Source organism: Astyanax mexicanus, chromosome 24 (assembly GCF_023375975.1).
Source record: "Astyanax mexicanus isolate ESR-SI-001 chromosome 24, AstMex3_surface, whole genome shotgun sequence".
In the NCBI taxonomy this organism is placed as follows: domain Eukaryota; kingdom Metazoa; phylum Chordata; class Actinopteri; order Characiformes; family Acestrorhamphidae; genus Astyanax; species Astyanax mexicanus.
The window spans coordinates 6,740,064-6,767,639 of NC_064431.1; the positions used below are offsets into that span (position 1 = coordinate 6,740,064).

General features: G+C 38.6%; 1 protein-coding gene across 1 annotated transcript; it reads left to right on the top strand.

Annotated features, from left to right (window-relative positions):
- Nucleotides 1–2,906: 2,906 nt before the first annotated feature.
- klhdc8a (kelch domain containing 8A) lies at nt 2,907–25,557 on the top strand. Its single transcript, XM_007251402.4, has 6 exons — nt 2,907–3,304; nt 9,345–9,776; nt 11,781–11,945; nt 12,191–12,409; nt 17,644–17,745; nt 21,896–25,557. The coding sequence occupies exons 2-6, from the start codon at nt 9,401–9,403 to the stop codon at nt 22,096–22,098; spliced, it is 1,065 nt and encodes a 354-aa protein (XP_007251464.2). The 5' UTR covers nt 2,907–3,304; nt 9,345–9,400; the 3' UTR covers nt 22,099–25,557.
- Nucleotides 25,558–27,576: the final 2,019 nt, after the last annotated feature.

Consider the following 27,576-nt stretch of genomic DNA (forward strand, 5'->3'; position numbering starts at 1 on the left):
ATAAAGCTTTATGCATAGAAAAAAATAAAAATAGATTCCTGATATAATTTTAAGTATGTACTTTTTCATGCCAAAATGTATTCATTAATTTATTTATGTATCTACCCAATTATTTATGTATTTATTCATTTATTTGTATGTATGTGCAATTATTTATTAATACTTACGTAATGTATTTAATTTTTTGTCCTCCATAATTTGCAGGCCTGACGCAATTATTACATAATTGACATACCATACAACATATCGTCGCTGTCCAATGAAAAATAAGTATCTCCATTTTTGTTTTAGGTTTACTACACAATTTAAACAAACTTTCCAATACACTCTGGCAAAATTTATTGATAACAGACCACTATAAATACATCAAAATGACCTGAAATAAACTCTTTTTACATTGACTTCCATTGAGAGTTTAGAAGATTTCTCTCTCTCCTGTAAAGTTGCTGTTTTGGAGATACTTGTTTTTATATGGACAGTGACGATACAAACCTCTAAGAGAAAGTGCCAAGTGCTCTAAATAAAAGTACAAGCAGAAAAGTTGGTGCAGCCTACCAAGAGTTTTGACTTGTTTAGTCTTAAACTGAGAGCTCTAGTCCTGAAGACCTACTGCTGTCTCCTGCCTCAACACACCTGATCACACCTGATCCGCATACCTGTCAAGTTTTAGATTAAAAATAAGGGATATTTTCCTCCGTCCGCTTAAAGCCGTCCCACCAGCCCAACAAAGATTCAGTATCCCTTACATTTTAAGACAGGTATACAAAAAAACTAAAATAACCACATGTGAACCACTTACACTACAATTAGATTATCAGAATCTGATCTTTTTTGGGATAAATGCACTCTTTTATATTATATATTCTTTTATTTATTTAATGGATTTAAAATTTAACAAAGGGTGCACAAATTCTGCAAAATGACTGTTGGTGACCTAAAAATAGTATCATGAGCAAAAAGGACATGGACCAGATATATTCCATCAGTAAAAATTTGTCCTAAGGGGTCTACACAATTGATTTTTAATTAATACTTCTTTCTTTTGATCACTCCACCCCTGATCAATTCAGTTAATTTCGGTCCTCTCCACATTTCTCACACAAGCTGTAATTTTTTTATTTTTAAAAGGTTTAATTTTTATGTGTTTTTTTCGGAGACGAGTATTTTTAAGCAGCTATCAGTAAAATCTCATCACAGTTTACATGATTAGCCTACCGTTACCTTTCTTTTAGAAAAATCGCTGAATATCCAGATATGTTTTAACATCAGCTGCTCCGACTAGCCGCCTGAACTCACAGCGGGGGGCGGGGGTCTTCCCCACACTGACCCTCCTTAGAGCTCCGCAAAACCAGCAAGCTGATTGGCTGTTTCTCCTGAAAGGCGGGACTTTCTCCTTGAACCGGCACCACGATTGGTTAAGAGACACAGAGCGGTCAGTGCCCTGTCTACTAACGTTTTTTTTATTTTAATATAATACGGGAAATTTACGGGAAAATACTAATACGGGAGGACGGCGGGAAAGAGGAGTAAAATACGGTAGTTTCCCGGCCAAAACGGGAGACTTGACAGGTATGGATCCGACTCCTCAACCTGTGATCAAGCCCTTCACAATGTGAGTCAGGTTTCCTTGGGGGCAGACAATAGACAATCTGAAAGTATGCAGAGCAGTGGGCCTTCATGGTTGGGGTTGAAAACCGCAGGTTTAGCTGAAAATAAATGTGGTTTTTATCCTCGTAACGTTTATCAGTTTAATTTTTATGACAGCTTGAGGCTAATTTGAGTAAGTAAAACCTTATAATTTATCCAATTTTCAATTTTCTGCCCCTTACAACCTGAATTTCAGGGGGAAAAAAACTATTTGTTTATTTTTGTATTTTGTAACAAAAAATTACCACAAATTTTAACTAGATGAACAAACTGAAATTATTGATTTTACATCTATTTTTTATGTGATGAATTGCAACAGGATGCTGAAATGATATATGTGTATACTTCTTATCCAACCACAATAAAATTCACTTTTTTATTGAATGATGTTATTGAATGATTAAACAGTTATGAGGTAACTGTGTGAAAACGTAAGAAGTAGAAGTAAGTCGTCCAAAACACTCATGTAAAGTATAGATAACCAACATTTCTACAATTAAGGTAACATTTCATAGCTAATTTGAAAACAGACACTGCTTATGAGTTTCACTGTGGGGCAATTTACAGTGTTGTAGCAGCAAAAAAAGTCTTAGCAATATATACTAGAATAAATAATAAAAGGAAAAGATTGCTGAAGCATATTTACATCAATATTTAAATGTAGAATTGCAAATGACAAACGCACATATAGCTCTGGGAAAAAAATAAGAGACCATTTAAAAATGATGAGTTTCTTTGACTTTTACCAAATTAAAAACCTCTGGATGGATGATCAGTCATGCATCAAGTCATCAAACCAAGCTGAACTGCTTGAATTTTTGCACCAGGAGTGGCATAAAGTTATCCAAAAGAAGTGTGTATGACTGGTGGAGAAGAACATGCCAAGATGCATGAAAACTGCGACTAAAAACTAGGGTTTTCCTTCAAATATTGATTTCTGAACTCTTAAAACTTTATAAATATGAACATGATTTATTTTTTTTATTTTTTTTGCCTTATTTGAGGTCTGAAAGCTTTGCATCTTTTTTGTTATTTCAGACATTTCTCATTTTCTGCAAATAAATGCTCTTAAGGAAAATATTTGTATTTGGAATTTGGGAGAAAAGTTGTCCGCAGTTTATAGAATATAACAACAATGTTAATTTGCTTTAAATGCTATAATATAGTATTATAATAAATACTATAGTAGTATATTATGATTTTTAAATGCAGCAGAACTTTAAGAAGTGAGTGAGTGAGTGAACCAGCCCGTAGTAGCCTACTTTAAAGTTCACTAACTTCTTTCTTTGTAGTGTCAGAAAGAGAGTTGTGAACACGTATCATCAGCATCTGAGGAAACACAGTGACCCCCTTGCGAGGCTGAGTGACGACGAGGCTGAGGGGATGAATATTTCAGATTGTGACCCATATTGAGGAGGAAATGCGACTAGCTCAGCTGTGCGTCGGCAGGGAGGCAGTTTGCTGTCAACCCGTCGCTTTCTAAGGGCACAAATGGCAGCAAGAGTGAAAAAAAGCCAGAGCAAAACAGAGAAAGCACACCGCGGAGAAGGGAGTGTCCTGCTTCTCGGAGCTGCTAGCGAGCGAGCACTGCTCTCCACACAGCCACGAGGAATCGCCCGAGGAGGAGAACGGAGGGGGAAGCGTCTCTGAACGAAAAGTAAGTGAATTCGCGAACATTTACAGGCGTTTGAGGGGGTTTTGAGGGTATAAAACTGGGCTGAATGTGTGTTTCTAGCTGTGTTGTTTCACTGGCCGGAGAGTCCGCGGTGTCCGGAGTGAGTTACAGCAGAGAACTGCGTGGAGTCGCTGCGGAGAGCCGTTAGAATCTTCCTTAATTTTAAATTTTAAATGTAAAGAGCGTATTTTAACGGTTTTACCGGTCGCGCGCTTCGTGGTTTGTGCTTTCTTGGTAGCTAGCTAGCTGTTGCTAACCGAAAATCGTGTTTTCTGAGGGAAATTTACACAATAACTCTATTTTCCAACTTAAATGTACACTCCTGACTGGAAATTAAATAAGCTAATCGTATATGTTTGTTTAAACGCCTCGTTTTCTAATCAGAAAACTAGAAAACCCCTACGTCCCAAACAACTTCTCTTGTCTAAAGTCTCTTCCAGATGCAGCATGTCAAATAAAAAACTTTTGGCCATGATGTAGCAAACTTGGTTAGCTATGTCAGTGAAGGGTAGCTGTCTGGCTATGTGGACTGCATTATTCAAGCAGAAAGGTCATCGACTCTTTATGCTGTCAGTCATAACGCCGTAGTCATTGAAATACAACTGATAAATGTCTGTTAAAGGTTACCCCACTTTGTAAGCAGACTGATAGCTAGCTAGGTTATATTCTCTCAGAATTTTTAAAATGATTTTGCTCTTTATTTTCCAGGCATTTCCTCACCCAGTGTCCCACATCACTGATAATCTCTCGCACCTTGCTAGTCTTCAGGACTGAAATTGCTGTACTGTGCATATGTCCATCAGCTCCAAATGTTAGCTGTCTGCTGCAGTCACAGCCTGCCAAGTTTCAGAGTCAAGCTTCAGCGATTTCCACTGTACTGGTCTCTAGAATTACCTCAGGGGAATGGTGGTTTCTGCTGATTGAGGATCCGTAGGCCTTAAACTTATTCCTCTTGTACGAACGCATTTCCATAGCAATTAGTTGTAAGGCCTTTGGGTTTGCACTTTAGAGAAACTTATCCCTGGTTCCCAGTTGTAATCTTCTTCCTGAATACTCCCTCCATCCTCTTTCTCCCGTCCTCATTATGCTTTGGCATTTATATTCAAATGGGATCTTATAACCTCCAATAATTGAATCCAGGCCACGCTCTCTGATCAAGGGCCTTTTACAGGAGCCAGTTTGACAATTAATTTGATAAAGGTTTGAAATCAATAGTGCGGAACTTCTTTGTCCAGTGCTGGTGACCTAGATTTTGGTGCTGAGAATTCTCAGTTTGTTAAATAGTGTTTGACTTTACTTGCCTTTACTTCACACATTTTTTTCACAGTCAAGTTACAGAAGTTATAGACCCACTTTCTGTAACGCATCCGAATAGTCCACAATAACAAGCTCATGCATGCTAATTTATCCTGCTCGGAGGGCATTCTTTTCAAATTAGACCTGTCATACTGTTCATCTTTTCATGCAAGCGATGCTAACTGGCTAATTGTCGTCAGCGTTCAGCAAATTGCATTTGTTTTGGTAACAGACAGCCTGGGGTCTTGCCCCTTCCATATGCGGTGTTATGCCTAGTGATCATGTGAATATTTAATATCCCACCCACGCAATCCTTGAAAAATCAAAAAGAAGGAACAAGAACAAGAAGGAAGAAAACAGCTGAAACTGCACCTCCACTTCAAAAGAAATGGAACAATAAAAACAGAAATGAAGTGTGATGAAATGCATACAGGCTCATTTGTACATGTGGATCACTGACGATGGCACTGGCACCGTGTACCCTGTACTATACACTCATGAACTAGATTCAGGGTTGCTATGGAAATGATCTGCTCTGCTACAATTGTCACTGACCCAGCGCAACAAGCCAGCAACACAGTCCAAAGAGAGCCCCCTTGCTCTTCGGTGTCAAAACACTCCAAATATGGAAGTGTGGGTGGTGTATTTCAGCATCTTGAGTGGAACTGGGTCATGACATAATTTTGCAGTGTACAAATTCAGTTCACTCGTCTTTCTTTGCCACTGAAGTCGTGAAGATGTGTAGGTCTGAGAGTACAGCTGCCCTACTGAACAACTTACCTGAATGCTCGCTTATTTATTCCTCTGATGCTTTGCAAAAAAGTGCTGGAGTGCTGTTCTGTGGCTTCTGTAGCAAGTGTTGCTGCAAAGGAATCAATACTTTAAACTTGTGGTGAATGCGACTTTTAGCTTCCTTTTTATATCCCGGAGGTGAGCAATGCTTTGATTAATCAAAGCATTGCTCACCTTCGGATTTTAGAAAGGAAGTTAAAACTCAGAAAATGTAGCAAAAGTACATAACATTCTGACAACTACTGTTGAGTCAGGTTTTTGCTTAAAACGTCCAAGGACTGCAGATGAAAGCAAGCTGTTTTCTATTGTCAGAGCATGGCCATTGTCCACGTTGGATAAATGCTATAAAATAAAATTTACTTGCCTGTTGCAAAGTAGGAGGATTGGGAATATGGTACTGCGTATTTAAATGTGCCAAGCTTTCTGATGCAACAGAATCAGCAGACAGCACTATAATAAAGCATGTCTGACTGTAACAGCGTAATAGAAGGCAGATAGCATAGAAAAGGAGACCTTACTGTGAAGAATGGATCTCTCATATTGACACTAAATGGAGTACAAAGCAAACCCTCACGCTGAAGAGGACTCTGTAGAACTACGCAAACGCTGCAGAGATAAACCAATAAAACCCACTGCTTCTGTCCCCTGACTGCAGTGCTCTGATTGAGAACTGCACGCGTGTGGATTCAAGAGTAAGCAGTATTTGAGTACTGGGAGGCTAATTAAATGGAAGTCAATAAACGAGTTCCTACTGAGTAGTGCAGACCCAAGAGGGGAGGATGACAAAAGCTCTTTAACTGCTACATTCAACGAAAGCCCATTGGATCATACATATTAGCTAATAGCTAATGGCTCATCTAAAGGATTAAATTAGACCCAAAGTTAGGTCTAAGTTATGAAAGGGTGGGGGAACTAACTAACTAATTAAAAGTTTGAAAAGGATATGAGCTGATTGTAAATGACTTCCGTGGGCGCTCATAGGCCTACTGTTGATCTCAAGCTGTTCAAGCAGTTAATTAAAAAAAAGAGAGAGGGAGAAAGAGAGAAAGAAGTGGCGAAGCAAATCGGTTACAGATTGCAATTAATGTGCTTTGCGAGGCATGCCAGGAGAAAGCAATTCCGCTTCGTTAACTAGAGAACGCCTGCCCCGGTCGAAGGAAAGAAAAACAGTGGTCCTTATTTATTTGTTAATCCATTATTAAAGCTAAACTAGCCATGGCTTCCGCACCGAAGCAACAGAGAAGGAAAGAGAGAAAAAAAAATGAGGCCTTCTCATTGTTTCTATGGCAACCCACCTCTGCATAGTTCAGGGAGAGGAACAGAAAGGGAGTCAGGAGAAAACGTCTCTTTCCTTGAGATTCCTTTTATGTGGCTGTCTCCTGGCGGATGAAACGTACGACAGCTTGCCTTTAAACGATCTTGGAGATAGTAAAAGTCCACAGTGAATGGTTGGGACTTCAACACAAAGGGAGGCCATGAAGAGCAGAGGGCCAGGCCCATGGGGATCAGCAAACTCATCTGCCTCTGCCTTGAAAGTCAATTTGCATCTGAACATACTCTCAGATACTGTACTCTCCTCTGTAATAACGTTATATATTTCAGTTTCATTGATAAGCCTTCATGTGAAAAGCTCTGAAACGATAATAAAGGTTTTTTTACTGGTCTGACAGAACATCAGTGGCTAATTGGATAGGGGTCCATTTCTCCGGATTCAAAACGACTTTCTTTTTAGAGCGGATTAAAAGCTTTGTGTCCTGTCAGCCGTTTGGACCTGTGGCAGTGTTACGTGTTAGAAAATGAAAATGGCAGTCTTTCTCCTGTGCAGTAAGAGACAAGGAGGTTTAGTGTTTGAGAGAGAGGAAAAGAGGGAAAGAGAGAGAGAACCCACCTCATTTACAGCATGATTGAGCTTGATTAAGTGCTCGCCACTTCCAGGAGTCCCCACATACTTAACACTCTCTCACTCAATCACCAGAGGCCCAGAGCACTCCACCTGTAATAAGCTAGTCAAATCATTATTACAGTACAATTAGATGGTTCACAATGCAAAGACGGCTGCCAAACGTGTCTGTTCGGTAATCAAGTTTTCGGCGAAGCCCTTCTGGGACCAGCCATCTGCCTAAAAGGCGAAGACTGACGCGATATGTTGCTGTTGGGGGAATAGAAAATGGAGGTTCGCCTCTTGTGTTTACACCTAAAAGAGCTCCGCGTAGCTTTTTCGGTGCCTCAGTAGGCTAGGTTCAGAGCTGAACACACCATCGAATATTAATTAGGTTTGACTTTGATGAGTGCCGAAGCCCCGTGCCATGTCATGCTAACGGAGCGAGGGTCTCTGCTGAAATGGTGTCGTTATAATGAGAAATCTATGACGCTGTTCGCTGGTTTGCGAAGGGCTTGGCGGAATTAGCGTATTCCTTTGATGGCTCTCCTTGTAGGTGTCCTTGTGAGGGGGAAAACAAGGGAGCCATTGCTTAGTGTAAGCAAGGGAATAAGGGAGATGTGAGGGAGGTGGAAAAGGTGGTTGCTTGGATACTGATGGATGCTAAGCTGTGGTACAACAGCCCACTTCAAGCTAATTGTGTACACAGCTGAAGAGCGCCACAGCAGAACAGCCTTGCAAAATCGATTGCATCAACAGCCATGCTGTTCTAGACTCTCTCGCTCTCTCTCTCTCTCTCTCTCTCTCTCTCTCTTTTGCGCTTTCTCCCTTACCATCTCTCTGCCTCTCCATCTTTTTCTCTCTCTCTCTCTCTGTCACTTCCTCTCCACTTGAATAAAAATAGGAAATGGCTGGTGAAAAAAATGAGCAGTGGAATAATTCAGGTGCACTGAAGCATGTTGTGAAAGCAGTCCATTGTAGTAGCGTGTCTTTTTGTCACAATTAGTAGAGTGTTGATTTATTGATTTAACGCCAGTGTATTTGTCTATATCTGTTAAATTATGTTAGGGACATGAACAGACCTCTTAAGGAACTGCTAACATAAAGCAGTTGTTTTTGTTTTTGCTTGTACTGTGATATAGGGTTATGGGATAAATATAGATGAAGTACTTTATGGAGTGAATGAAACAACTATACACTATAAAAACATCTGGAATTAGGGGTGGGCAATATGGCCCTAAAATAATATCATTTATAATATCATATATAATATTTCCAAATACAATTTTTTGCAATAACTATACTCTTGGCAAAATGACAAAACATTTCATTTAAAAAATATTTTAAGAATACACTACTGCATTAAATTTGGGCCCATATGGCCAAAACATTATATCACAGTATTTTAGGGTATTTTGGGATAACAATATTATTGCTTACAATACAATATGACACACTCCTAATCTGGATAATTTTAAAATGTATTTTTACCTCTGTATATCCAGAAACGTTTTTAAAAATCACATTGTTCACGCTAGCACAAAAAACTCCTAAAACCCTTTGTATAAGCATGCCAGCCCAGCACAGGATGCTAACCTCAAAAAAATTAAAGTGCAATGGCCAAAACATACCTAAATACAACGCAAACAGACTTAAAACTCTCATTTTTACTAGAGGAAAACATTTAAATGCATTTAAGTATCCTTTTGCATCAAGTGTATCGTAATCATACAAAAAAAATCATGAATAAATAAGCCGAATAACAGAATATTCATTCAACAGTCAGTTAAAACAATGTGACAATTTTTACAGTGTCACCTTTTTGAACATGCAATCTACATGAACCATTTAGATTTTACATGTTGGTTTTAGGTCGTAATTTGGTCAGTTCATATAGTATTTGGCCACAATGACATTCTAGTGCTCCAGTAAACCTGTAAATAATCACAAATAGATTTTTCCCAAAATCTCTCTGCCCCAATTTGAGTAAAGACTATATAGAATTTGAATTGTTGCCCTTCTGACACTGTTCTCTCTTTCTCCTCATCCCTTCAGCTCACTAGAAAAGGCACTTTCCTGCTGCTGAGAAGTCCTTGTGGTCGGTCAGGGCAATGACTGTGCCCTCGGCCCATGAGTTTCACTGGCAGAGCCTGGCCCGCCTCTCCAGCGGACGCGTCTACCACTCGCTGGCTGAGGTGGGGGGTCAGCTGTACATGCTGGGGGGCTGTGATGCTGCTGGAAGACCCACCACTTCACTGGAGCTCTACTCTCCAGAGGTAGACCAATGGGTCAGCTTACCTCCTATGCCCACCGCCAGAGCTGGGGCGGCTGTTGCAATCTTGGGCAAGCAGCTCCTCGTGGTGGGAGGCGTAGGAAAGGACCAGCGCCCGCTGAAGGTTGTAGAGGTGTACAACACAGAAGAGGGCAAGTGGAAGAAGAGGTGTTCACTGAGGGAGGAACTGATGGGAGTCTCCATCACTGTTAAAGGTGCTTCAAACTATCTTTGTTCACTATTGGCTGTAAAGTCTAAAAGAAAGTGGATCTAAATAAGGTTATGTTCACATTACAAACCTAATCAGTTCAGATTTTATGCTCAGTTTGAATTTGGCGTTTTATCCCATATTTGTCTGTAATGTAAATTAATCTGTCCTTGAAATGGCTTGCATGTGAACATTGTGGTTAATATAAAAGATGAAGTCTGTTTACAGTTAAAGTCCTGCCCTTCAGCAATAAGAGTCAATTCGATTGCTGATTAATATGTGACTGTAGGAGGGTATTGTCCTGGTGAGTAAACCTCCCTTTGATTTGGTGATCTCCGCAAACACAGTAGCCAAATCAAGATGGAAAATCACAATTTTTGTGCATTACTGAGCCAAAAAATACAATTTTTTTAATCATATTTTATCAATATATATATATATATATATATATATATTTTTTTTTTACCTTCAGTTTTGAATATGTTGGTCTCCATTTATGGTCTAACTGCCCAGTGGCGTTGCAAAGATGGCACCAAGTGAACAGACTTCCGTAAACCTTTTAACATTCACGCCTACGAATCATATAAAACATTTCTAGGGTCACATAAAAATGTGCAATATTAACATTAACAGGTTGACAAAGCTCAAGTTATCTTTATTGTTTTATTTGTGAAACAGCTCTGATTTGTTCAGGGCTGTGTGGACCTGTGAAATCTGATCTTTTTAAATCAGATTTGAGTCATTTTTTTTCTTGTTGTCCTAGATCAGATATGTATCTGATTCATTGGCATGTGACATCAGATCCAATTTCTTGCGTCTTTTTGCCTCTACACATGTTCTTACTACTGATGCTATTGGCCAGCATCGGCAGTGTGGTAAAACAACATCAAATGTGACCTGCATAAATGTATCAGCGCAACATTCAGGGACTCAATTAATAGTCTTCATTTATGAGGCTTGTTTTGTGAATGCAGCCAACGTTACTCAAAGCTGATTTAAAAATCAGATCTGTGGCACATTTAAGGCATAAAATCAGACTTCAAAAGCCATTGAAATTACTTAGATGAAATGGTATATGCACAATACAATAACTGTATACAATTTATACACATTATGTGCTCAGTTCCATCACCAGCTCATGGAGCTTGACAAGATATTGATATTTTATTGTATTATTATACATTTTCTTAGCGTATTGACAATAAGCATATCAAAGATATCATCAAGAACACCAACCAAACCATACCTTTCATTACATAGAGTGTAACAGAATCTGACACTGCTCATGCATTTTGTCTGCATGTCAAAATATGGTAAATACTGTGTATCGTGAAAATGTCTTTAAATATTGTCATATTATATTTTTACCACATCACCCAGCAGCTCTATCAGTGCGTAATTACACACACCAAGGGTGGTGAATTTTATACTGTTCATATTATTATCGGATTTGTATCGGATCAACCGAAATTAAGATATATATCATTGTGTAGACTTTTTCCATATCGTCCAGCTCTGCCAGCTCATTTGACCTAACATCATTAAGCACTGATTTACCAAAGCAGCTGCTGATATGTTGATTATAACTACAAATAATGTTAGACTCCCATGAGAAGACCTTTGGAAATGTTTTGAGGACCACAGTGATGTAAAACTGAAATTCAAACTCTTTGAATTAGTATTTTACGTATTTATTCTAATATTAGACTTTTACCCAGCTGTGTAGTACTGTGAGAAGTACTATTGTTGAAATTACACCATGTTACCACAGCATCTAAAATATATAATCATAATCAGTAATCAGTATGTAGGCCTGTATGTGTTGAAAATGTTGTCAGTCAGGACGTGTGTGATTAGAGCTTCAGGGCATGTTTTAATTACAGAAGGTCCACATGGCTCAATCTGGTAAATTAGTGGTTATAATTGATCTACTGGGCTTCTTTTGTGTTTTGTTAGTTTGGTTGTTTGACATAAGAAAGTTAAACTTTCTGCTCTCTTTGCGTCCGATCAGATGGCAGAGCTTTTGCCGTCGGGGGAATGGGAGCAGACCTGCTGCCCAGAAGCGTTCTGCAGCAGTACGACCTTCGCAAGGACGTCTGGGCCCTTCTGCCCCCCTTGCCCACTCCCCGCTATGATACGAGCATCTGCCTTCAGGGATCCAAGATATACGTAGCAGGTTGGTGGAGTGTGTGAGTGTATGTGTGGCTATAGAACTGTTGGAGCGTTTCGGAGACTGTCTGTTTTGTGTGAGTTGGTGTGTCTCTCTCCACCTGTCAGAGCATTTCAAGGATGTCTTGTAATATGTGTGTGTGTGTGTGTGTGTGTGTGTGTTGGTGTGTGCGTGTGTGTGTGTACGTGCGTTCGCATGTCGATCCCTCCCCGCCTGTCAGCCAACTTGACTGAAAATCTCTTGCCCTCCAGGTGGGCGTCAGTGTAAGCGTTCTGTGAAAGCTTTTGAAGTCTTTGACATGGATAGCCGCACCTGGTCCTCTTTACCCAGCCTGCCCTGTAAGCGGTCCTACTCCGGGGTGCTGTGGGATAGCACCGGACGCCTCTGCTGGCTGGGAGGCCTTCGCCAAGGAGGAATCCATCAGAGCTCAAAGTTCACCAAAAATGTCAACATCTTCGACCCCAACCAAGGTACTCTATTTGACGCTGCTGGAAAAGTATCACACAAAGATATGTGTTTACATGGCATTGTATAATTGAGAAGAATTTATTTTATTTTGTTTTAAAAACAATGGGCCCTATTATAGCGATCTAAAAGCGAGCTGCGAACCGTGCACCCTGCAGCTTGATTTAGGGTGTGTCATTGTGTCTTTGCTATCATAACAACGGGAAAAGTACAAATTTCACGTCTCGAAACTCGCAAAAGGCATGCACCTATTGTGTAAATTAATTATGGGTGTGTTTTGTGCGTAATATGACATAAGCTATTTAAACAGTGCAGCTGTTTGATGTGTCCAACTCTTCTTAGCAGAGGACACCGACCTGCATGTTCACGCTGTGATGGTACGTGAGCAGGTGAATTACGGAACCAGCAATGTAATTTTATTTTGTATTCAGCAATGAACGTCTAACTGTTGACATCTGTATACCGTAGGTTGTAGTCAGTCAGCAGTGCACCTGTGTAATCTGATACCAAGATAGCAGTATGCCAGAAATTTGCCTAAACACACCACATTTCAACACCACCATGTCCTTTAGCACAGAGATATTCTAAAGCTCCACTGCTAATTAGATGACGCAGGCTGAAGGAGTGAAAATAGACTGTTGGTGGGGTTTAAGATGTAAGCAATGAGCATCGTGACGCGCCTTGCGCAGGGTGTAAGATGGGGCCCAAAGAGAGATTTTTGAGACGATCTAATCTGTGTAGTGTATATAATGTAGAATCAATATGCTAACACATGAAAGATAAAAAAAGTGCCAAAGTGCCATGAAAATGCATGAAAAAAATATTTTATATTTTAATATTTTAAAGGTTTTTTTTAATAATATCTACAGATATAAAGCTACAATTGTCTATCTACAAAATCTTTCCACTGTGTGATGTTTGAAGAGTTTGAAACATGCACAGTCTATTGCAAATCACACCACAGCATTCCAGTAGAAGTAACATCCAGACTGTGACTGACTTAGCTAATATTTTGGGTAACTTTCATGTTGCATGGTCTACCACAACTTCAGGTACAGTGTTTGGACAGATGGTTTCATGTTTTTCCAAAGCACCCACTGATACAGTACTGATAGTGGATTCTAGGATGGAGAGCGTGCCAGGCTTTGCTGTAGCAATGCTTTGATTAAATGTCCATATGTTTGAATATGTTAATATAAGACCAAGTTGACCTTTTGTTTTCACATGACTGTATACTGTTATACTCCTTAAGTAGTTTCTCTCTCGTCTTGAACTTTATGAAGAAAATAAGTCTAGAAATCTAATATCTCAGGTGGCTGAAAGAGCGTGCAACTACTGCACATCTTTATTAGCATTCAGAGATAACTCTGCCCTTTTCTATTTGATTTCGATTCAGATTAACTCAAAATAGAAAAAAAAGATGATGGGAAGAAACAAGGTGTGACAAAATGTAAGGCCTACTGAAATGAGTTATTGATTTCTCCGCAGGTACTTGCCTCTTGGATTTCTCTTCTACCGTTTCCGTTCAAATGCGATCATTTCTAATCAGGCTCACCAAACGAGAAAATTGCACGTAAACCTTTTTTTCTTCCCCAAAGCCCTCAAGGTACTCTAAAGAATAAACCTACTATCATGGGTGGGCAGAAGTGTATGGGGGGTGGCGGGGAGGGTCATTTTCTTCCAAACCTCCTGGTCTTTGCACACACTACAGTAATAAATCATTTATCTTTTTTTAATTATTCCATTACCGCAGCGTGTGTTACTCAACAGGTGTTGAAGGCGCGCACAGAGGGAGTCTGGGAGATTAAACCCCGATATCTAATTTCCCTCGGCCTGGAACCGCCGACGGCAATAAAAACCCCCTTCGCACGACTCTCCCAATCTAATATAACCAGCCGATACGATCTGGGTCTGCATTGCGGAGACGGCGGGAGGGCGTTTCAGCGATGCTATTCAGAACCAGATTGCTATCCCTTATTCACAGAGCTGTAGCTCTTTTTAGCTCATCCTGATCAAGTCCATCTGTTCAGCCGTCTTCACGCAGCCTGGCGTGGAGATAGTAGGTGCGCTGGAAAATCACACTCTGTAAGCAAGATGGATGTGTTCTTTATTACAAAGCCCATTTTAATGCCATATATCTAGTAATTAAGCTGTAGGCTTAGCACACTGAGCTGTGTGGTGTATGAGCAGATAGAGCTGTGCAGTGTTGGACAGGCAGTGTAATAAACACTGTCTCCACCAGTTTTAATGAACCAACTTTTGTAACAGTTTGTTGGGTTGAGGAATTACCCCACCTTTCAAAACAAAAGCCACAGGATGCGGCCAACCACACACAGAGTAAAGTCTGGCTTGCCAAAAACTGCAATCAATATTCTGTCCAAAGCTGCTGCTATGCCTTCAATCTCCTTTCACAGCCCAGACCCAACCAACCAAGCCAAACTGATTAATTTGCTCAAAAAGCCAATGGGGACCGCTGGCTACACTCAGGTTACCATCCTGAAGAGCGAGGCTTGGCTGCTTTATGAAGAAAACAGTCTTGGGAAAATCATTAGGACGATGCGCACACTACAACAGCTGCACTACGCCAGGATGCAGCAGAAAGTAGTGCCGACATTCTAATCAAAGAGCCCTAAAAAGCAGGCCCAAATGGCTTCAAGCTCTGGCATCTTTCAAGCAATCATCACTGCTCTGTAGCTGTTTCATTGGCTTCTGGCTTGGAGGGTTGCTTTTTGGCAGCCGGAATCGAATGGGAAGTGTAAATAATATGCCAAATTAATGTTCTACATCTGTGACATGCAGAGGGCAGAGAAGCCCGGCTCTTCCTCCTCAATGCAATTAAAGTGTTCTGACTCAGTGCTTTTCTGCAAAATTGTCCTTATAGTCATTATTGCAGGCATCAGCTTAGCTATTAGCGCTCCCACAAATGGAATCCGTTCTGTCAGCTCTAATCGAGAAGTAAACAGACTCTAATCTCGAGCCTCCTCCCCGACAGGAGTCTGCACACACTCCAAAGACACGCATTTTAATTCAAAACACATATTCTACAATATATTCTGGACAGGTTTTATTCAGAAAGGTGGCTGGGATTAGCTTTGTCAAAAAGAGAGCTTAACTTAGTATATAGTAAAAAAAAGTGCCGTCAGTGTTAACGCATTACACAAATAATCGGAAGACTTTAATGCATAGATTTCTTTATGCAAATTATTCATTTGACTATGTTTGGCCCCAATTTTCTCATGTAATTATTATAAGTATTATAGTACTGAACTCTATGCTATGTCAAGTGACAAAGTGCAAACACTTCATTACCTTACTTAAGTAGAAATGTTGGTTATCTACACTTTATTTAAGTAGTTATTTGTTAAATGACTTTTTACTTCTTCTCCTTTACTTTTCAAACAGTTATCTGATCATTAAAAAAAAAAACCCCTATCCAGATAAATCTCTTCATCCAGATAGAGTGAATCTGATTTGATTGATTGTTGGATGTAGAGAAGTATAAACATATACCATTCTGACACCCTATTGGTTTATACTGTGATCCATCTTCTTTAATATATTTACATTCTAATAAAATACACTGATTTAGCATCAGCATATATGCAGCTGAAACAGGGAACAGCCTAGTGCAGGGGTGTCCAAACTACGGCCCGCGGGCCACTCCAAAAAAGGAAACGGGCCGCAAATGGCCCGCGGGCCATAGTTTGGACAGATTATTTTAGAAATAGAATGAAAGTTGGCCCGCTGTTAAGCAGGTTTTTATAATGTGAGATTCAAAGTTTGAACGATAGGTGTCAGAAACGGGCTAAAGAGTCAGAGAGGGTGCGCATTTCTAGCGCAGAAAAACATGGCAAAAGAGTCTAAAAGCGGAGAGGGTGCGCATTTCTAGCGCAGAAAAACATGGCAAAAGAGTCTAAAAGCGGAGAGGGTGCGCATTCCTAGCGCATAAAAACGAGCCAAAGAGTCTAAAAGCAGAGAGGGTGCGCATTTCTAGCTCAGAAAAACGAGGCAACAAATCTAAAAGCGGAGAGAGTGCGCATTTCTAGTGTAGAAAAACGGGCCAAAGAGTCTAAAAGCGGAGAGGGTGCGCATTTCTAGCGCAGAAAAACGAGGCAAAGAGTCTAAAAGCGGAGAGAGTCCAAAAGTTGCCGTAATAAATGTTTAATATTAAGAGACATCATGAAATTAAACATCAATTTAAAAAAAAACTTAGTTTACACAACACTGTCAAAGATAGATAAAGATAGTAAGTCAAGTAAAATGGTGTGTAAACGAAATAATCAGGAACAAGGTATTATTTAAAGTGGTATATTTAATTATTTGTTTTATTACAGAGTCTGTGGCCCGTGTCTTCAAATATATTTCTCCTTCTGGCCCCCAACAAAAAAAGTTTGTACACCCCTGGCCTAGTGCACCCAAATTTATCAACATTAACATTTCAATATAACATTATAGTCATTATGGCATTTTATAACCTTACATCACTTTTACTTTTGTAATTTAAGTAGTGTTGAATCCAGTACTTTAGTAGTTTAGTGCTTTAAGTAGTTCTGAAACCCTAGTATCTATACTTCTATCTGAAAAATGAATGTTAATACTTTTGACACCTTTGGTGGTGCCACTGTTTTTATTTATGTTGAAATATGAAATAAATATCATAACCAACTCTTACTTTTTTATACCTCATTCCTCCCCTGCACATTCCCCTCTCTCTCTCTTTTCTCTCTTTTTCTCTCTCTCTCTCTCTCTCTCTCTCTCTCTCTCTCTCTCTCTCTCTCTTTCACACACACACACACACTGTTTGTCATGTGTTTTCTCTCCAATCTCCCCATCTGTTTTCCTGTTAAAGTTGTGTTTAACAGTAGAATTCAGCTGGTATTTGAACACGGATCACAGAACACAATCTACACTTTAAATAATTTGAATGTAATTCAAATCCAATTGTGACGATCTTACATTGGTTCCTTTATTTTACATTGAACATTTTGGAAAATGCAATTAATTACGATTAGTCACAGCAAATTGTGTAAATAATTAGTTACATTTTTTTAATTAATAATAAAGCTTTATATACAGCTTGTGGAAAAACCTTTTTTACAGTTTTATTGTCAAAAATAAGCTTAAATTTAATCATAGCCAAAAAAGGAAAGTGGAGCTTATATTTTATATTATTATTATTATTATTATTATTATTTAATTGATTTTATAGTAAGGATTTCTTGTGGTAATGTTTCTGCAGGATCATGGATGAGGTCTGAAGACACTGTTTCCATGAAAACCAAGCGGGCAGACTTTGCAGCAGCCATAATACGAGGGAGAATGGTCGTGGCAGGAGGATTGGGTATGTCACACTTCCAAAGACTGAAGAAATTCACACTTCAACACTTTAATGGTTGCTGTATTGTAGGGTATTCTGGTATCGATCTAAGTTACACTGCATTGCACAAATTGCAGATATCGTTAGTACTTTTAGAAAACTTGCCAGTTATATGCTTAATTAAAAAAAGTACCATAACTAAGCTAATTACAGACCCTCTACTAAATCGTTCCATTTGTGGGAATGGCCAATTTAGCATGTTCATGTTATTTGCTACTTAATTTTTAAACATAAATGAACACAGGCGTACCCTTTTTAATTAACATTTAACCAACACAGTAAAAAAAAACTTGTATGGCTTTTCTTAATCATCTTTCCCATTGTTGTTTTTTTCCATACTTTAAAAACTATTTGTTGACAACCTGTTTTTTTTATGATTAAAACCAGACTTGTATAGTAACAAAGTAGTAATAGTAACAAACTACTTCACTAAAATACTGTTTCTGTGTCTACTGGAGTATTATGTTTTAATTCTGCTTTCACTTTTACTTCACTACATATTTTAGATGAGTTTAGTACTTTTACTGTGATTGTTTATGTGCTGCATCATTAAAATTATAAAGGTATTAGACCACTTAAAAATGATGGGTTTCTTTGATTTCACCAAATTGAAAACCTCTGGAATATAATAAAGAAGAAGATGGATGATCACAAGCCATCAAACCACCAAACTGAAATGCCTAAATTTTTACACCAGGAGTAAAGGCATAAAGTTATCCAAAAGCAGTGTGTAAGACTGGTGGAGGAGAACATGCCAATATGCATGAAAACTGTGATTAAAAACCAGCATTATTCCACATATGAATATGAATTTGTATTTTTTGCATTATTTGATGTCTGAAAGCTCTTCATATTTTTGTTATTTCAGACATTTTTAATGTTCTGCAAATAAATGATCTAAATTACAATATTTATATTTGAAATTTGGGAGAAATATTGTCCTTAGTTTATAGAATAAAACAACACTGTTCATTTTACTAAAACATACTTATAAATAGCAAAATCAGAGAAACTGATTCAGAAACTAAAGTGGTCCCTTTTTTTTTGCAGAGATGTATACTCAATATAAATAGTGTTATAGCAATAGGGAAATAATAGATGTAATTATGGTGGACTAAGATTTATTTCAACCATAAATAAAAAAGTAACATTTCGAAATGAGAACCGTGCCAAACTTGCTGGATCTAAATCACCAGCCAAAATAAACACTGTTTCATCTTTTTCACAAAGGACAAGCTGTGTTTATAGTTAAAATATTCAATGAAACATGAATTTATATAATTAAAAAATAAAATAAAGTGAATGAATACTATACTATGTATAAAAATATTGGCTGGATCATCTGCCAGTATTAACACTGCTTTTCCAGTTGAGACAAAAAAAGGTCTTATATGTCAGTTTGAAGTTCCAGTGGTAATTATTATATTAAAATGATAATTATTTCTTAGTTTTTTAATTAGAAAATAAAAAAGCCAGAAATGATCAGACATTATTTTAACGTAAGTCAGAAATAACAGACAGTAAGTCGGTTTTGAAGCACCTGTTTATTTTCAGCTGCTAAGATCAGCTAAAGCTGTGCAATAATATCATAAATCCCTGTTTAATGTCACTGAGAGCATCCTATTCATTTGGGAATTGTGTGAGTTTGAACTCGGGGTTCTTCGCTACGTGCTGCACATGAAAGCAAGGCTGTGACATTTCTGCAACAGAACCTACCATGGGTACAATTAATGAAGTAACATGGGGCTTAAGTAATGCACAGAATGTACAGCCTGTTTTCATAAACAGTTTTCAAAACAATCTCTTTTTCTTTCTTCTCTCTTTTCTCTCACTGCTGTTTGAGTACAGCAGTGCCGAAAATAATGCTGGTGTTAAAGAGCGTGCAGTCAGTGTTTACTACCAGCTTTGGTGTATGTTTTAGAATACGTGCTTTATTATAATAATCCCCTTCCAGTGTTTTGCGCTTATACATGAATATGCAATGAAGCAAAAGCACAGAAGAACAGTGATCGCCCCCCTTTCATATATATTTATATACCAGTACATTTATAGCTACATAATAGGGTTGGCAACAGAGCTGTACGATTAATGGTTTTGTATCATTATTGTGATATGAAGTTACATGATAAACATATTGATTGAAAGAGCTGTAAAAAAAATGCATTAACCATGTGCACAAATAGAGGAAGCTCTTCACAATGAAGATTTCAAAAAAATTATGTAAAACACAGTAAATTAAGATATTTTAGGATCCTCTTAAATAGTTTTTCAATGTGAAATGGATTTGGGTTTAGTGAAACATAACAAGTAAGAACTTTTGTCAAATAGCCCAATTACATTCTCCTCCAGCATATCAAAATGAATCGCTTTTAGCCAATACTCCCAACTAGGGATGGGCAATATTATATCGTATACAATATATCGTAACACAGAAATATCATGATATTAAAAATCTATATTGTGATAATAGGGATGGTTTGTCTTAAAAGTAGTCCATTATTTACTGTGAAGCATTAAGTGTATTATAATTGTTTTAGTTTATAGTCTTAGTTGTCAGTAGTTTTATGCAATATTATTTGCTGTATTATATTATTTTATGCTATATTATTTATTTTGCCACATTAAGATTATACAGTTATACTATTATACTATATTTCTGAAATTAATCAATAATTTTTCTGTTTTCCTATATTGCTAAGTATATCGTAATCGCAAAAATACCCTGAAAGCCCACCCCTACTCCCAACAGGCTTATAATGCTAAGGATAGGGGCATAGAATTGCCCATGCAAAGAAATCACTATTTTTAACCATTAACAAGCTCAAAATAGAATTCTTGAAGGTAGAATTCTGAGGGTCCTGACATTTAAAATGAGGCACTGAGAACTTTGAAAGTGCACAGGTAAAAAAAATGCATGAATTCTAGCTGTTGCTGAAAATACAATATATATTTTAATTTTGCAGTCTGTTCTCCTGTCTTATCTATTCACTTGTGCTCATCAGTCGACTTATCGTAACTTTATTACTCAATATCATGTTTCATGTTCGCACCAGATTTCTCCTTTAAGTTTTGTAGGTGTGTCCATGTGAGCTTTAGGCACCCATTACCATGTTGTCGGTTCATTGGTTGTCCTTCGTTTGGTACCATATTTTTCCCACTATAAGGCTCACTTAAAATTCTTAATTTCCCCAAAAACATCAGTGTGCCTTTTAATCCGGTGCTCCTTAAATATGAATTCTACCAGTCAGGTAATAAGGAGTGGTAAAGCCACTCTGGTGAAGTACAGTGATATACAGGAGTTTCAGTTTAGCATTAGTATAAGCCAATAACTGCGCCTAACGCTAGCTCTTTCACTTTTTAGAGGTGAGAATAATCGGCCTGTAGCCTGCTGCTAATCCTGGCTAACACTGCTGGAGCAGCATTAGCATTAGCCTTAAACCACGCTAAGCTCTAGTTCTTTCGCTGTTCAGAGGTGAGGATATCTGACTGTGGTCTGCGCTGTATTTACTGTGGTAAAAAAAGCTATGAGGGACGAACCGTTAGCTAATATCACCCTGCCTTACCGGAACACTTTGTTAGTGTAGCGCAGTTGGGTGTCGGTTAGCTGCTAATGCTAATGCTGCTGCACCAAGCCTTAGTGTAAATCTGGAAATCTAAGCTTACTGTAAATAAACAGAAACACTTTACTCACCCAACTAAACAGTTTTCAGGAGAGAGGTTTGTGTAAATTAACATCCAGTGCTCATTTGACTTAAATATATTTAAATGTAAATATAAAAAAAACTTTTTTTATATATTTTTCTTGCTTAGCTTTACTTAACTTAACCCCTCCCAAGCAATGAGACCTGCTGAATTAGAAGGAAAACATGGCAACACCCCTGTTCCTTACTAGTGTTGCATAATGCGCCTTATAAACCAGTGCGCCTTATGTATTAAAATAAACCAGAAAATAGACGTTCATTGATGATGCACCTTATAATAAGGTATAATAATACCTTATAATAATAGTGCAAAAAAAAACTGAGCACTACATACCAGCAACAGCTCACAAGTCCTGCCTGATGTTTTGGAGATAATTCTGTTCATAATGTTTGTTACCTGTATACTCCCACAGGTCATCAGCCCTCAGTGCTGGACACCGTTGAGGCCTTCCATCCCGAAAAGAGGAAGTGGGAAACTCTGGCACCCATGGCGAACCCACGCTGCTCCGCCTCCACCATCATGATCCGCGACCGCCTGTTGGTGGTGGGAGGAGTCAATCAAATCCCAAGCTCAGCCAATGAGATTCTTTACGTAAAGGAGGAGGAAATTCTTTAGCCATGCACGTCTGTAGCCTATGTGAAGTTGCCTTCAGCATGTCAGTAGAGTTAGCCTGAACAAGCTAGCCTATTGTAGAGAAGTGGAGACGCTACTTTTGTCAATAGGAAGATGATGCCATCGTCCAACCAGGTCCTGTTCTACCTGTCAAACAGCAAAGCACAAAAAAAAGTCTTGGGACAGTAAGACAGTATTTTTTTTGGTTGTTATTGTTGTTTCGTTGCCAAATGTTACCTCCTATCGTCGTGCTTTACAACACACACACAAACTCACACACATACCTATAGCAAGACAATCCACTCCTGAAGTCTTACCATGTAGGAAAACGACGAATACTGTAGATCTAGACGAACTACAAGCATGTGAGATTGTAGACGATGTATACTGTATTTATATCTCACTGATTTGTACGTGGAGTCTGTGTACTAAGAGGTATTTGCAGGGTATTTTTTTGTAGCTACACACAAAAATTGTCAGGTAGCCAGGTAGCTCTCGATTCGTCTGGAGTGTTCCTTCTGCAAAGTGGCATTTTGTTTTCTTCTCACAAAGTGAGGTTAATAGCCGGAACAGGTACACAGTTGAGGTAGCCTAATCGTGTTACTTGTTGTGTCAGCTGTTTTTTGTGCCTGCGGTTTGTGCAAGACGTATTGTAAAGAATTGTGATAGGATATGAGCATCTGACTGTTTCAGAGTTCTTCTCATCTCGTCAGATATATATATATTCAGTTGATTCACATTTTTCAGTCAGTATGTCTAGCGGAAATGCCAAGTAATTTATTCAAACCCAAATCAGAAGTTGAAACAGTAAAACAAACAAAACACAGTGTTTCTTACATTTATTTTGACTTATAGTTCATTACAGACAGTATGAACCCAAAATATTTCATATATAAATAGTTTTATTGGCTCAATTTCATTTAATTTGTTAATATACACCCATTCCTGTTTTTCTCCAAGACACAACAACCATCTACAGGGGTTTGACAATGAAACTGAAACACCTGTCATTTTAGTGTGGGAGGTTTCATGGCTAAATTGGAGCAGCCTGGTGGCCAATCTTCATTAATTGCACATTGCACCATTAAGAGCAGAGTGTGAAGGTTCAATTAGCAGGGTAAGAGCACAGTTTTGCTCAAAATATTGCAATGCACCCAACAGTATGGGTGACTTATTAGAGTTCAAAAGAGGACAAATTGTTGATCAAATCTGTGACCAAGACAGCAAGTCTTTGTGCTGCATCAAGAGCCACGGTATCCAGGGTAATGTCAGCATACCACCAAGAAGGACGAACCACATCCAACAGGATTAACTGTGGACGCTGTAAGAGGAAGCTGTCTGAAAGGGATGTTCGGGTGCTAACCCGGATTGTATTCAAAAAACATAAAACCACGGCTGATCAAATCAGTGTACACCTTCCTGTTTTCACCAGATCTGTCTCTGTCACCACAATAAATTATTGTGGTCTAAACCAGGTGTTTCAGTTTCATTGTCCAACCCCTGTAAATCATACTTGTGCTGGAAGCACAGAGAAGATTTGGCCTTTGCCTTTAACCATCTGTGCAGTGAAAAAACACACAGTGGTTTTGTGAGAACACATGCCCGGCGCGTTGGGCAGCCGAGGAAAAATAGGAGTTATGGGCTTGGTCAAGGGCCCATCCATGCAGTTGTCAGCAAGCCAATGCAAAACCACGTGCTGCACACAATACAAAGGCTTGGCTGTGAAAGAAAAGGGCACATACAGAGGCTGGTCTGGTCTGTTTGCAGGTCTAACATAAGCTTAAATGTTTGTAGGAAGAATTTGACAAAATATTAGCCTGAAACACTTCATCGCTTGGTGTTTTCGGTGCCAATACTTCCTTTAGAAATTAATTAAATGAGGAATAGCAACATTAGGCTTTACTGTCACAAAAATGTTTTTTTTTTTTATGGATTGTGTTGCAGACCTGAAATGGATGGTTTATTAATAATTGAAATCAATGAAAATGTAACAAACAACGCATGAAACACATGTGCATCTCAAAAGAATAGAATATCATTGAAACGTTATTTTATTTCAGTAATTCATTTCAAAACGTGAAACTCATATGCAACCCACAAGTCAGTTTCTCAGAAAATTAAAATATTAAGTAAGACCAATTGGTACTTTTGGCAGTGTGGACAGTGTGCCAGATACTGCTGGAAAATGAAATCTGCATATTGATAAATGTTGTCAGCAGAGGGAAGCATGAAGTGCTGTAAAATCTCCTGGTAGACACTGAACTGATTTTGGAGGGACATGTCATCTGCTGGTGTTGGTCCACTGTGTTTTATTAAGTCCAAAGTCAGGGCAGAGTTTACAGCACTTCATGCTTTTCTCTGCTGACAACTTTTATGGAGCTGCAGATTTATTTTTTCAGCAGGACTTGCCATAATCCATAATCATCAACAATAAAAGAAATAAACGCTTAAACTAGATCACTCTGTGTGTAATACAACCTAAATAAAGTAACTTTTTAATGATATTCACATTTTATGAGAATCTCCTGTATTTTGGGTTCATTCTGTCTTTTTTCTGTTATCCTTTCTGATTTTGGGTTGTACAGAGCTATTGTGTTATTATATTGTGTACTGTATAATATACACTATATTGCCAAAAGTATCTGCTCGCCTGTGAGCATTGCGTGATGGTGATGCGAGGCATGGATGTAGCTTATTGGCCATGGAAACCCATTCTATGTAGCTCTGCAAGCTCTATGATTAACGAGTTAATCTGAAGACCACTCTTGTCAGTGTAATTTTAGATTGACAGAGTGATGAAATGCTGTAGTTCCCAGTTGCTTCCACTTGTTATAATATCACTGACAGTTGACTGTGGAATATTTAGTAGAACTTGTTGCACAGGTGCTGCATTCTATCACGGTCCCACACTGGAGTTTACTGAGCTGAGAGAGACCCAGTCCTTCACTAATGTTTTTAGGAGCAGTCCACATGCCTAGGTGCTCTTTTTTTAATACACCTGTGGTCATGGAAGGGATTAAAACACCTGAGTTTAATAATTTGGATGGGTGAGCTGATACTTTTGGCAATTATGTCCAATTTGTTTGGCAATTTAGTGTATTTACCAGACGTTTACTATATATATGGTCAGAGAAAGCGGAGTTAATATATTAGTGGATAAAGAAATGTTTGTACAGAAAGGTGTTTACTGAATGTATTACTGAGGTATAACTAAGATAAGCTCGAGTCTGCAAGGAAAGGCTCACCTTGATGCACTTAATTTAGATAAGAACCACCAATCCGCGACATAAGCAACCATTTCACTTTTGCTAAGAATCAGAACATCAGCGTTCCTTCAATAAAGCGACACAAGTTATGGAAATCGCAGCAATAAAAGTCCAGCACAATGTAACAAACCCTTCGATCTTTTGTAGAAAGGAGTGCACTGTTGCATTTCAGCCATTAAAGGAACCACATTTCTCACTGAAGTCTCTGAATCTTCATTTTCCAGCTGTTAAAAACGGAAGGAGCGCATTTGAGAAAGCAGCTCGGCGTGAAAGGCCTCGGTCGACCTCTGCTGCTCTTTCTTTTGTCTCCTTTGATTTAATCATGTCAAGTACATGGTGCTCTCTCCCTAATCTTGGCAGGGAAAGTACTTGACTGTGAGTGAGAGTCGACTCCAAAGTCCTGGCCGTGGGGTTTATTTGTCTCTATTGATTTTTCTCACCTCTCTTGCTTTGCAGAGGTGAATGGCTCACGGTTGCATTGTCCCTGCTCAGCCTACACCTCCAGCATGAGCTCAGCTAAAAGTGCTGCTGCTGCTGCTGCTGCTCCTGCCGCTGTGCTTGTACGCTGTTCATCAGCCAAATGAGGTTTCCAGTGATGTATGAGGCAGTTTAACTCTAATTAGGCGGCGCCGCCGAAGCCAAATTTTAATGAAGTCAGAGTTCCACTTGCCGCAAGCTGAGCAGCTGGTTAAAATAAGGATAATCTGGGCTAATGTTGTTTTAGGATGTAGTTGGCAGGGCTTATAGACAAGTATATTTAACTTGGTGTGAGTGTGAATATAATGATCAGCCCACGACTGCAGCCTTACACAGCGATGGCCTTTGACTCAAGGCTTAAATCTGTTTGCCAAGACACAACTCTGCACCAGCTGTTTGCCACGGTAGATCAGAAGCTTTAGAGTGAATTAAATTAGGCCTGCATGATATGGCAGTGATCTGTTTAGCCCTGCATGTTTAAAGAAGCTTGTGCAGAGGGTGTAATTGCACTGCACTCCACTTGGTGGCAGTGTTGTACAGTAGACTTTGAAATATCCTTGGTGCATATAGTACTATACTGTACTATGGGCCAATCATATACAAAAAATAAGAAACCACTTCAGTTAATAAGTTTAATCAGTTTCTCTAATTTTGCTATTTATAGGTAAATGTTTGAGTAAAATGAACATTGTTGTTTTATTCTAAAAACTACAGACAACATTTCTCCCAAATTCCAAATAAAAATATTGTCATTTAGAGCTTTTATTTGCAGAAAATAAGAAATGGATAAAATAACACAAAAGATGCAGAGCTTTCAGACCTTTAATAATGCAAAGAACACAAGTTCATATTCATAAAGTTTTAAGAAGTTCAGTTATAAAGTTTTAAGTTCAAGAATTCAATATTTGGTGGAATAACCCTGATTTTTAATCACAGTTTTCATGCATCTTGACATGTTCTCCTCCACCAGTCTTACACACTGCTTTTGGATAACTTTATGCCTTTACTCCTGGTGCAAAAAAGGAAAATGGAAAAATGGATTTCCATGACCGAGCACCTTCATTCAAACCTCACATCACCAAGTGCAATCCAAATGTCAGATGCTGTGGTATAACGCACACCATCACTGTGTTCTCTGCAGTGAAGAATCACGCTTCAAAAAGCTCACATCAGTTCTGTCCGGTCCTTAAACTTTCAGGCTATGACTACTACGAGTCATGATGTTCCTTCACTGTGGAGCCTGTAAGCCCCTGAAGTCAAAATAAGATCAGAGAAATCCAGCCAGCACAGAGAGTTTTCTCCTCAGGCAGTTATCTGTGCGTACCTTACAACAGAACTTTATAACCTTTCTGTTAATAATCACAAGCTCCCAGTTACTTTATTAGCACAATATTAGCATCAAAAAGCAATCATTATTATGTTAGTTTGTTAAGGGATTTAACTATTTATTAAGGGAGAAGTGTTACTTCAGGAGATTTGGGGTCTAGGCAGATTTGTAGCAGTTGTGCTAATGTGAGTGTTTCTGAAGTCACTATCTGAAAGCAGCCACAGTGCTCATTTTTCTGCCAGAAAAAATCGGACACTCAACATTTTAATCCACAGTGTGAAGTAAAGAAGCAACAACTTTCCAGCAAACTAGACCACTTATATTATTATTTATCTGATCAGTTAAAGAACTAAAAAAAAAAATGCTATTTTTTTTAGGTCCTTAATATTTGAGTTTATATACTAAATACTG

Excerpts from the sequence above, each read along its gene's own strand:
- klhdc8a (XM_007251402.4), top strand. The coding sequence starts at position 9,401 with ATGACTGTGCCCTCGGCCCATGAGTTTCACTGGCAGAGCCTGGCCCGC. Across the intron at positions 9,777-11,780 it reads AGTCTCCATCACTGTTAAAG|ATGGCAGAGCTTTTGCCGTC; the intron begins GTGCTTCAAACT and ends GCGTCCGATCAG. Across the intron at positions 17,746-21,895 it reads GGTCGTGGCAGGAGGATTGG|GTCATCAGCCCTCAGTGCTG; the intron begins GTATGTCACACT and ends ATACTCCCACAG.